We start from the raw sequence: 12089 nt of genomic DNA, 5'->3' as shown, positions 1-12089 counted from the left end.
TCTGTAAGGTTGTGTATGTCTGTTATGGACATGTTTACACAAAACAGAAATAGCTCATGGCATACAATGTGACCTGCTCCAAAGGTGGCAATTCCTGGTAAGAACCGTTTCATTCTCTGTAAGGCTCATCTTCTCCTCCCGTGTCTCCATCTGTTACTTTTCGTTTCCTCACGTGGTTAATATGTCTTTAACGTCTCCTTGTTATCCATTTACCTCCGTTCCTTTAAACATCAAGCATTTCCAGAGACGATCTAAAAGAATTTCACTGATGAGTGACAAAAGCAGTTTTAAATAAGAAAATGTATTTCTGTTTTGTAGTTTTTTGCTTAAAAATGTAATTTTGCTCTTCATATGGACAGTTTGCATACCCTATCGCAGAGTCATCTAGGGTAATGTACACTAGGTTCTTCTAGTTTAAACAGAATAATCGCCAGTGTCTGTCTTCACAGGAATTGCATGGTTACACTTTATTGGATATTCTCCTAAGAAAAAAACAGAAACAGCTCCATGCAAAGGTTGCTGTTGATACAACATAGGTGTTGTTGCCAAAAGGGACATAGGATTGTTCTTTAATAAATATTTGTGAGGGCCCTCTTTACATTAGGTTAAACTCAGACTGCAATTGTCTTAGATGACTTCAAATATTTTCTGCCCGACTTAGTTCTAGACATTCATTTTCCCCTCATCAAGTTATTCATCTGCAGATTTCTGTGTATGGTTGAACAAGACAGTGAGACTGGATAAACCATTTGGATTGGTTCAGAGTTTTATCCACCTTGTCAAAAAAAAAAAAAAAACTCAAAAAGAAAACAACCCCAGGGCATTATACTGTCTCTCTGTAAGGTGTTGTTTGGTGCCAGGCTTAATAAAGAATAAACCTCTCTGCAAATTATGGCTTTCGCTTAAAGATGCAAATAAGCAAAAGTCAAGAAAATGGTTTTAGGACAGCTGGAATTTATTTGTAGTTAATGAGATTTTTTTATATAATTGATGGAAGTATGAACTTCAGAGAAGAATCATTGACAATCAATCATTAGATCAAAAAACAAACAAAAAAAAAAAACATGGCATTTTGACAGGAGTGCATACACTTTTGAGAGCTGCCAGGACCATTTGTTGAGTGTCACCCTGAAAGTTAGGAAATCATTGTTACAATAACGGACTGTTGGTGGTTTGCATGTAAGATTTATACAGGAAAACACGGTCTTCATAGCTCAAAAATAGGCAAAGTGAGTGTCCAATCCATATATTCATTTTAACTGATCAGGAAACAAACGCTCGAGGCCAAACCCAGGAATAATTGTCCTTTAGTTCTCATCTAAAATGTAAAACTTGAAGCCGCCGTTGACTGTCTGTGGTCATGATGTTGAGTCCTCCTCTGAACCCCCAGTGTCCTGTAAAATCACAGTACAATTAGTCCGATTCTAGATCCTAATTATGTAACTTGGTGATTGATAGATTGACTGAAAACAGGATCTCATACATTACGCAAAACCCACATATTTCATGTTTTAGTTTGTAAATCAAGTGCATTCACTGCATCCAAGAACAAATCTTTTAGTCCTGCGTGAAGGCTCAAAATATTATATTTTGAAATTAATTAATGCTTTTAATTCTCATTAAGAGCAACACTTTTTCCATCTGCTTATCACTGTTTGTCATTTTACTGGACATATTTAATTTAACTTAATATCTACCAAAAGCCTTAAATGTGTTGCAAAAAGTAGCAATAACCGAATGAAATGCACACATCAAATGTCTCACCATAGGTTCCTGAGTCCTGATGTTCATGAGGTGTTTCTGGTAAGCTGCTATGATACAGTCTCGCCTGCACACACACACACAGATAGATGGTTCAATTCACACATTTTTGCTATTATCTATTAAAGCTGATCATATAATGTAATATTAATCAGGATTTCCATAAACTCACTTGCTGGTGATGCCTCCCCCTGGTGGGAGCCCCGGTATCTCCTCTGCAGCCAGGAATTTGATCACATACAGAAGGTCAGGGTCTTCTTCTTTGGACCGCATCATCTGGAGGATTTCTGTAGAAGAAATCATTTAAGATGAGAAATGCATGGAAGATAATATTACTCTGATACAAATCTGCATAAACCTCTGCACAGCCAATCACCTTCCACTTTCATTTCTATGTGCTGCTCCAGCTCCGCTTCTCGCTGCAGGGCCTCCTGCGACACCTGGGGGGCGCCGGGGAAGCACACGATGATGACGCTGATGTTATCCAAGCTGCCCTGCAGAGGGAGGAAGAGGACTTTTACTACAGGTAAACTCAGAACTATGCATACTCCTTACATGATGTAGATGTAACTTTAAGTTTATTGAGCCAAAAGGTTTGCCCCCTGTAGGAAATGAGAGAGACATATCCCTCAAAAAAAAAAAAAAAAAAAAAGAAAAGAAAAAGGCGAGGTTGTGTGTATTAATTTTGAAAAAAAAATAAAAATAAAATAAACAGTGGTAATAATTTTACCCACCAGTCCAAGTATATTAATGCGCATACAAGACAAACAACCTTCTTTATTTGGCATTTGCTTTGCTACATACCTGTGGGATAATAATTTTATTTAATGTGCTTTAAGAAATGTTTGTCGCTGCTTTTAATGTGCAATGACTTTGGGTTTTGATGTACATTTTTGACTTATTATTACATTTTGTATACTTAATTTGCATTTTAATTATTCTCTGTCGTTTTTAAATGATTTGTCATTTTACATGTTTATATAAAGTAAGACTAAGTATCTGCCTGTCTATCTTTTAAAATCCTGTAATTTATTTTCCGTCTGTTTCAGTGATTTTATCATAGGCGTTGGTTGTTTGCACCTATGATACTTTTGTTTGTTTTGTTGTTTCTAAATCTCTGTCTGCAGGTGTAGAAGCCGACTCCGAAGATGTTATCCTGCACTCTCTTTTTCCTCTACTCTATTTTGTCACCTTCTCTCCCTTTTAAGGTTTTGACTCAGCTTTCTGTCTTCCTTTTTTTTCTCTTTTACCTTTCTGTTACTGTGTTCACTGAATGTGAAATAACCCCAAACTAATGTACAATAAAGTTTTTTGCTTGAGTATCAAGCGGAGCACTATAGCAAAGCAGTAATGATCTATTTGTAAAAGTAAATCTGTTGGGCTCTCTTTTGCTCTACACTGCCCGACAGGACACGTGAATTAAAGAAAATGTGGATCTAAAGAGCGATAAAAGATGCTAATGGGATAATATTATATATGAAAAGGTTGAAAATGTTGCCACTTAAACCTAACCTGGCCAGCTAGATTTATAATGTGTAGCACGCTCCTTTCTGCACATTATTCTTGCGTGTTTGGGAACACATAAATAACGCAAGAATTAATCTTGTAGGGAAGGTTAACATAAACCAGATACAATAATAACAGCAGCAACAGTAATATAATTAAACAGTTACAAGTCTTAAAAAAGCAACAAATAAAATCTAGCAATGATTAATAAGTATATTTATTACGCTTTTAAATAAATATTTCCAGTATTAGATTTTAATGACATTAATTTTATAACGTGTTTCTGCAACTTTGTCCAATATGAACCAAGCTAATGTGGTAAAAGAATAGATCAATAACTATTTAAAAGTAGGTAGTCAGATTTGAGCTATTTAGATGATTTGCTATATTGTCATGTGTTGCTTTCCAAGCTTCGTTATTGTACAATAATAACACATAATCTCATTGGTGATGCAAATAGACTACGACAGTCAGTGGCATTCGTAAGAAGCAAGTTACGTAACCGCTGTGATAAAGCTGCAGAGCTGTGAGCACTGAGGGTCAGAGTGTACTGGAACAGGTAGTCTTTCAGATGCACTAAGCCTTTTTAGGTGAGATAAATAGCGGTCCGCTGTTGGCAGGATTGAAACTCAGAAGGGGAATGTCTTCCACTATTCAGCTAAGCTCTTGTCAACACGCTCACATTCCGTATTAATCCCAACCATGTGCAGCCTTTCTTGCTCCAACCTAACATCTAAGGTTCTCTCAGTGCACCTATTTATAAGTCAGGCAAAGGGCTTGTCGGTATTTTTGATCAACAGTTTCTAAAACTGTTGGGAGTAGAATCATCTTAGGTAACAATAAGGCACGTCACTGGAAGCCTGCTTAGCGCACCTTTTTTTCTCAATGTGAGGCTACTGGCTCATAAATCCACCTGCTGCAGCACCTAGTTAACAGCCCAGAGTTAAGGTTTGGCTGTCTGCTGAAGTTCTGCTGAGGTGCTATGAGTTCAAATATGCTTGGAAGTAGCACATCTTCCTCAGATGTGGTATTGTGGAAGTTTAATAATAATATTAATAATAATAATATTGTTATTTGTCACAGAAACCTTGTACATTCCAATGAAATGTCCACTCTGCATTTAACCTCATACGGAGCGATGGGCTGCCAATGTGTGGCGCCAGAGAGAGCAGAATACTGACCCACACTTTATTCTTTTAATTATCTTTATCACCATGTTGGACTGATATTAATATAGAACTGAAAGTTCTTTATTTAGTTTTTCCATTTATTGTTCAAATCATTTTAATGATGCAATTAAAAGGAAATCAAAAGACAAATCAACTAAGTCACTCAAGTCTGTCAGAAAGTGGTTAGATTGGATCTTAGATTTCCAATCTTGAACACTTACTATTTTGCCATTTGTTGCTCCTTTTTAAGCTTATCAGCAAAATAAGGGGGAAAAAAGACTTTCAAAATTGTTGTACTGAGATGGCAAAAAGCAAACCTTATTCCTTTACTTTTGTTAAAAAAATTACAAAAACAAATGTCCAAATCATTGCCCTTAGAAGATCATCCACACCCATAGAACCCTCCAAAAAATGTATTTACATAATTGTTTTAAATGAGTTACAAATACTTCATGTATAGATACACCAATCAGAATTTTCTTGCCTGATCCTAATTTCAGTTTTTCTTTAGTGTTTGGCCTGTCGATCCTGACCATTTCAGATTTGTTTTTTTCTGTAAGGATCATGACACATGTAGGAAAAACATGTTACAGATAAAGGACGTGGTCTAAAATACAACACAAAATAAAGCAGTTGCTGCTAACCTTGCTCTGATTTTTATTAAACTCAGAAAAATATGTCATAGTACATGCTCTTGGTTAAGTATTTATTGATCGAAAATATTGGCAATATCTGTTTTCATTTTATAATTTGACTGTTAGGTGGTAAAAGTTTTACTTTTCAGTAATTCAACTACAGATCACTGATCAGAGCCCATCAGGGGAAAATTGGCCAATTCTGACATCAAGCCAGTTGATTGGTCCTATTTCTTCGGTTTTTGTTCACAGGTCTTGTTTGTTTTTGAAACCTCTTTTGCCCCATTTATTTCAATGGATGATTTCTAAAGTTGGAGATTCGTATTCCTTTTATCGCTTAGTGTCCCGTTTCACAAGCATCTCACTGAAATACCAAATCTACATCGTGATCACACATGAAATAGTCATATGACTATCTCTAGGTTCCACTGTAATTCAAGTTGGCCTTATGTCTCACCTTATAGAGGCAGAGGTCAATGACTTGGCTACAGATGTCTCTCAGGTCATCGCACACCTGCAGACGGTTGCGTACGAATGCACAGAGCTCCTCGTTGCCGATGGCGTCCCACACACCATCACATGCCAGAATAAGAAACTCATCTTCGGGCGTCCTTTCCAGTTCATACACCTCCGGCTCTGGTGACACCAATTGCTCTGTTTGTGGTCTCCAGTCCACCTCCTTGAAGTCAAAGTCCCCCAGTGCTCTGGAAACAGCTAGCGAGCCATTAATCCGCTGGAGGGTCACAGAGCCTCCGGCGTTCTGGATCCTCTCCTTTTCCCTGGGATTGAATGGCTTGTGGTCCTCTGTGTAGAAGACCACCTGGCCGTTGTGGCAGAGGAAGGTGCGTGAGTCCCCGCAGTTGATGAAGTAAATATAGCGTGGAGAAATCATGACAGCTGCCGCGGTTGAGCCACTTCTGTCCCAGCTGTCCTGGCGTGCCATTTTATGCATGTGGCGGTCAATGTCCAGGAATCCCTCACGGATTCCCTCTTTGACCTGCTCTGGGTCCTCGTTTGCTTTGATCCCACCTGTTGAAAACAATATTTTGGCATTCAGATACACGTACACACTGCATACAACTGGTCATTGTACTACAAACCTAGCCCACAGGTTTTTTTTTAAGGTGATACTTTTTGTCTGGAAGCAAAATTTGTGTGATAAATAATTAAGTCTTGCTATCGACAAGTCTCCATAATGCCCTTTAGATAATAACTACGTCCAAATTCAGGGGCTTTGAACGACCTTCGTGGTCTATGTAGACTGGGTCCTTCGAAGGCTGTGAAGACCAGAAGTGAGCAGCATTGAAATTGGACAATCAAGACATCACCAGCTGCTCGTGCTCTTAGGTTAGCGTAACTGCTACCGGCCAAAAACAATGAGAGCTTGAAGCACAGAGCTGTGAATCTGTAAAAATAGAACAAAGACTTTTGCTTTCTATTTTTCTGTTTATTGAATCCTTGAGTGGCCAAAGAGAAATTTTGCCGCGGTGACTGTAAAAGACTCTTGACTCTTGACCCTTGAGGAACTCCAGTAGTTGTACAGGCAAGTGTTAAAGATGAACAAAACATTAATTTCCAAATAAACTTTCCTTCTCTCAAATAACACATTAAAGTTAAATAAAAAAGTGTTATGATGCTTAGCTTTGATCTCAGCCAAACCAATTTACTCAGTAACAAACAAAACACTGAAATAAACCAAGCATAAACCGTTAGATATTACCTGACTGAATTATGTCTTACTTTAACCTTCCCTTATTGGCTATCACCAATAAGGGAAGGTTGAGGAAATGAGGTGCCTGTACTCTGCTATTCTATCTGGATATGGCAATTCTGAACCACCTGGTCAGCTGAAAGATGCCGAGGCTAACTGCACGTTAGCGCAGTAGGAATATAAATCTCCAGAAACGTTGGAGCACTTTTGCAATTAAGCCATGTCATCCTAAATTGAGCAGATATCTGCGGTTTACACTGTTACAGTCTCAAAACACCATAAAAGTGATTTTTTTATCACAGAAAGTGTAATAACAAGGATACCAAGGACCCATCCTTTAAATCAAGGGAACACACGGATGCATTTGTTGTCTACATTTGACGCAGCCTTGGAATTTGGACAGCCTTTGTTACCTCGCTGTGACGAAATTGGCCAACAAATACGAGCTTAGAAGAACGCAGCCCCTAATTTTAGACCTACAGTCATGCCAACTGGTTGTTTTGAAGCCACTTGTGATGTTTAAAAAATGCTTATGATAATTTAAGAGTAATTACGTCCTTTGACCTAATAAAGCTAAGATTGAGTATACTGGCAGCAATAATTCAGGTAGGTCTGATATGAAACAAAGAGTTGATGGAAAAGCACTTTTGGCCCTCTGTTAGGCAGAGTAGAGGACCTGTGATGCTGTGGACTTGTCTCCCCTCTACAAGTGTATTAGATTAAGTCTATAATTCATTCATTGAAGGCCAAAATTTTATTTTTCAAATGCTTCCAAGATTCATTGACTCTGTTCTAAGCATTTATCCTGGTCCAATTGGCCAGTTTTGTTGTGTTCCTAGCCCTTAAAAACACTCTTTACCAGTAAACTGTACGTTTTTATAAGTGCTCAACCATATTCAATGTTTTAGATCAATGTAATTATTAACAATATTAGTCGTGTACCTGTTGTCAGGATGTGATCCAGCAGGTTTCTGGAGCAGTACTGGGCCACTGTGTTGCCTGCATGTCCGTCAAAAACAGCAAAGTACGCCCATTCTTCCAGGTCTCCCTTCAGCTGGGGCATGCATGTGTGGGCGTCCTCCATCTGAGCTCTCCAGCCCTGCATACTAGCCACAGCATAGTTCAATGCTGATTGAGACCCCCCCTCTGAAACGTGTTTCTCCAAGATGGGGCGATCCAGGTACGGGCTTGGCGTTGCGTCTTCCTCATCTAAATTGTCCTCCTCCTCACAACCCCTTTCCCTGGCTCCCCCTTTGAAGAAGAACGTTACTATCTTCTCCGTCTCTTTGACCAACTGCCGGAGGAAGGAGGGCACCTCAACATTGCTTGCACGCCTGGCCGTCCTCATCACACCGTAGATCCTTTGTTCAAATTTCCTGCTTGACCTGCTGGCAGCCCGTCTCCTCCTGGTGCCCCTCCTCCTGCCGTGCGTTCTCCTCAACAGGTCCAGGGCAACAGTTAAAGCTGTGCCAGTCCTACCAAGTAAACAATTGGTGATGTCTTGTGAGGTCCTATTTGACAGAAAAACAAAACAAAAACAAAAAAAAACTGGAGGGATGTTAATAAATTAAATCAAGTCCTCTTTGTTAATCCTAAAGCTGACTTGTAGAATTTTGTCTCTTCGTCTTCCTCTCACTCCTCTCTCCACCTTGCTCTGACAATCACCCATCTATTGGTTAATCTGTTTAGATATTCCTCTTCTTTGCTCCACCCACTGCCTCGCAACCCGCCCCCTCTTTCTTTCCTCTGTAACTCTGTGGGGTAATCACCTGGCCAGTGAGGCACAACAAATAACCCGCGTCTTCACACATGCCATGGATTAAGAAGAGAACACTTTACGCAATGCAAACAAATCCCATTAACAGATTCTACAAAAAGATACCATGAGTGTTCTGTTTCATCTTATTTTTGATTTTATTCAATAATGATCTTGCTGCTGGTAATATGATGCTATGTTTCGTCTACACAAGTTTAGAACATTGTTGGGAGTGTAAAAGGTTTGTGGTTCAGCAAAAACTGTGGTATTGCTCACACTTTTAACAATCATTTCTGAACTTCACAGCTGAACTACACAGAAAAATATAAAATGTTCTAAATAAAGAGAAACAAAAATAGAAAGTAATTATGATGTTTTTGATATATGATTCATTTCATTGTCTCTTGTTTAAATGCAGGCTCTAATTTTTATAGTAGTTTTATTTTTATTGAGTCTCACACCTCTAGAGTGACTTTGACCTATTCCTCTATAAACAAATTCAGGTACCACTTCAAAACTCAAAGCATCAGCTCCTTTAACCGATTTCAGTAGGAATGAGCTCTGGAGTTTGGCAAGGCCACTCCATAACATTTATGTACTTTTTCTTTAGCCACTCCTTTACTTAGCTGGTATTTTTGAGGGGTTCGTGTCCATGGTAGACAACCTAGGAACATCTCAAGTGTTATAGCTAAGTGAAGAAGGTTTTTTTCTAAGTTTTAATGATGTGTTAATGCAGCCTCAAAGTGTCCTGTGTCCTATTTGTGCTTGTCCCAAGCCCGGATAAATGTAAAAGGTTGCATCTGGAAGGGCATCTGGCAAAAAACTCTTGCCAGATTTACCATGCAAGTCAATAACATGATCTGCATACCAGATTGGTGATAGGAAGATAGGAGTACTTTAGTTGATGAATGAGGAGAATGAGAGACAACAAAGAGCAGAAGGAGAGATTCTTGTGGATCAGGAAGTAGCAAAGATTAATAAGGTTGAAGTAAGGAAGGCATTGAAACGGATGAAGATTGGAAAGACAGTTGGTTCTGATGCTCTGACCTGTGGAGGTATGGAAGTGTCTAGGAGAGACAGCAGCAGAGTTTTTAGCTAGGCTGTTCAATTGGTTTTTAGAGAGAAAGAAGATGCCTGAGGAATGGTCAAGTGTGCTGGTATCAATTTTCAAAAGCGAGAGATGTGCAACTAAAGAGGAAGTCATACCATGAAGTAATGGGAAAGAGTAGTGAAGCTTGACTGTGGTCAGAAGTAAACATCTGTGGGCAAGAGTATTGTTTCATGCCAAGTAAAAGTACTATGGTTGTAGTAGCCTATTTGCTTTGAGGATGTTGACAGAGAAGTACAGAGGAGGTCAGAAGGAGCTGTGTTGTGTTTTTGTGGATCTAGAGAAAACACATGATAGGGTGCCAAAAGAGGAGCTGTGGTATTGTATGACAAAGTCTGCAGTAGCATAGAGAAGTGCAGGACATGTATGAGAGCGGTAAGACAGTGGTGAGGTTAGACAGAAATTTCCATGGATTATGGTGTTTGCAGATGACATTGTGTTATGCTGTGAGAGTGGTGAATAGGTGGAGAGAAATCTAGAGAGATAGAGGTTTAAATTGAAAAGTAGAGGAATGATTAGCCATAGCAAGACAATATACATGTGTGTGAATGAGAGGGACTCACACAGAGCCACAAGGTTACACGGAACAGAGAAAGAAGATGATGGATTTTAGGTCCTTTGGGTGAACAGTCTAGAGCAATGACGAGTGTGGAAAAGAGATAAAGAAAGGCGTCCAAGCAGGTTGGAGGGGGTGGATAAATGTGTCAGGTGTGTTGTGGGATAACAGAGGAAAGGTGTTTAAGACGTGGTGAGGCCAGCGATGTTGTATGGTTTAGAGACAGCGGCACTGAGGAGGAGACATTAGGTAGAGCTGGGGGTAGCAACGAAGAAGATGTTGAGGCTGCGGGTGTGATGAGGATGGACAGAATCAGGAACGAGTACATAAGAGGGATAGCTCCTGTCAGACGTATTGGAAATAATGCCAGAGAAGTCAAACTGAGATGGTTTGGATATGTACAGAGGAGGGATAGTGAGTACATTAGTAGAAGCAAGGCTAGAACTGCCAGTCGGGAGGGCTGGAGGAAGACAAAAGAGCAGATTTTTGGATAGTATGAAAGAGATGAAGGTAGTTGGTGTAAGAGAAGAAGATGCAAAAGATAGAGATATATTAAGACAGAGACTTGTGGCAACCCCTGGAAGGGAATAGCCAAAAAAGAAGAATCATATATAACCCTGTTCTATAGTTTCTAAAGACAGTGAAGTCTTTAGAACAGAAATCAGCATCAAAGCATATTTCTACCTGCATGCTTTGCCATGGGAAAATTTTCTTCAGGTCACAATTAGCATTTATATTTCACCAGTGGGTCAATTTAGTTAACCAGTTAAATTCAAATAGTTTAAAACCAGACTGAGAGAGATTTAATTGACTAATTCAATTTCTTCTTCTTTTGCAGTTCCTGACCCGGTTAAGTGCAGCTAAGAACATTATCTGACCCTGTTCTCATCCAGCTATAAATACAACTAAACCTTTCATTAACTTGTCTTGATCTCTGCCTTCAGGTCATCTCATTATCTGTGTTTGCTTACCCTGAGTAAACACGCACAGGGTGAGCACATTTGCACGTTGTTGCTAAAAAGTCATGCGAATGTTGAAGGACTTTTCAACTTCAGTGAACAGACAAAGCTTTGACTGAAATTTGATGTTTAGACACTGCTCCACCTGATTGGTACTGTGTAATTACACCAATCCAGTTTGTCATTACAGCTCAGCAACAACATTCTTGAATTTATGTAGATCAATAAAAAAGCGTTCTAAAAGTATTTGTGTTAATGATGAGTGTTTGCTATCCATCTATCCATTTTGCTACACTCGTATCCCTGTTTGGGCCGTGAGGGGTGCGGGTGCCTATCTCCAGCTGTCAATGGGCGGTGGGGTACACCCTGGACAGGTCGTCAGGCTGTCGCAGGGCAGGTGTTTGCTATTTTCAAATGATTTTTAGATATTTGTCCTTAATAATTCTCACATATTTATACACTTATTCGTTCATCTATCCATCCAGTCAGCCATTGCCTATACCCTATTTTCCATGCTGGTTCTCTGGGGGAAGCGGTGCCTATCCCCAGCATTCATTGGATTAAAAGCGTGGCCAGTCCATCACAGCACATTTGAAAACCATAGAAAGAAGGACAATGTTTTTGCACCTTTTTTCAACTGGATTTTTCCATCCTCCTTACCTTCCATTAATATTCTTGAAAACAGTGCTTTGCAAACAACCAGTTCCCAAGGATTGGAATTTTTTTGGTTTACTAAACGGTGTACTCTCTACTACTGGTGAAAATTCTCAGTCATCCAGGTCATGGTCATTCCAAAAAAGTTAAAAAAACAAAACAACTGGACTTTTTTCCGAAGTTTGAAGATGTTTCGCTTCCCATCCAAAAAGCTTTCTCAATTCAAAATGTCTGGAGTAATGTGGAACTCCACTCTACTCCAGACATTTTGAAT

General features: G+C 39.3%; 1 protein-coding gene across 1 annotated transcript; it reads right to left on the bottom strand.

Moving 5' to 3' along the window:
* Nucleotides 1–932: 932 nt before the first annotated feature.
* Nucleotides 933–8455, bottom strand: ppm1na (protein phosphatase, Mg2+/Mn2+ dependent, 1Na (putative)). The gene is made up of 6 exons (XM_012877473.3): nt 7725–8455; nt 5529–6100; nt 2138–2255; nt 1934–2048; nt 1765–1828; nt 933–1394 (listed from the first exon to the last, which is right to left on the bottom strand). The coding sequence occupies exons 1-6, from the start codon at nt 8128–8130 to the stop codon at nt 1359–1361; spliced, it is 1311 nt and encodes a 436-aa protein (XP_012732927.2). The 5' UTR covers nt 8131–8455; the 3' UTR covers nt 933–1358.
* Between the last annotated feature and the right edge of the window lie 3634 nt (nt 8456–12089).

Source organism: Fundulus heteroclitus, chromosome 18 (genome assembly GCF_011125445.2).
Source record: "Fundulus heteroclitus isolate FHET01 chromosome 18, MU-UCD_Fhet_4.1, whole genome shotgun sequence".
NCBI lineage: Eukaryota > Metazoa > Chordata > Actinopteri > Cyprinodontiformes > Fundulidae > Fundulus > Fundulus heteroclitus.
Note: the sequence above shows the minus strand (reverse complement) of the source record. Positions and strands in the feature narration are given on the sequence as shown.

Bases quoted from the DNA above. Each gene is read 5' to 3' on its own strand.
- ppm1na (XM_012877473.3), bottom strand. From the start codon at position 8,130: ATGAGGACGGCCAGGCGTGCAAGCAATGTTGAGGTGCCCTCCTTCCTC. The intron at 1,829-1,933 runs GTGAGTTTATGG...GTGTGTGTGCAG, and splicing joins GGGGGAGGCATCACCAGCAA to GCGAGACTGTATCATAGCAG. The intron at 1,395-1,764 runs GTGAGACATTTG...GTGATTTTACAG, and splicing joins TCAGGACTCAGGAACCTATG to GACACTGGGGGTTCAGAGGA.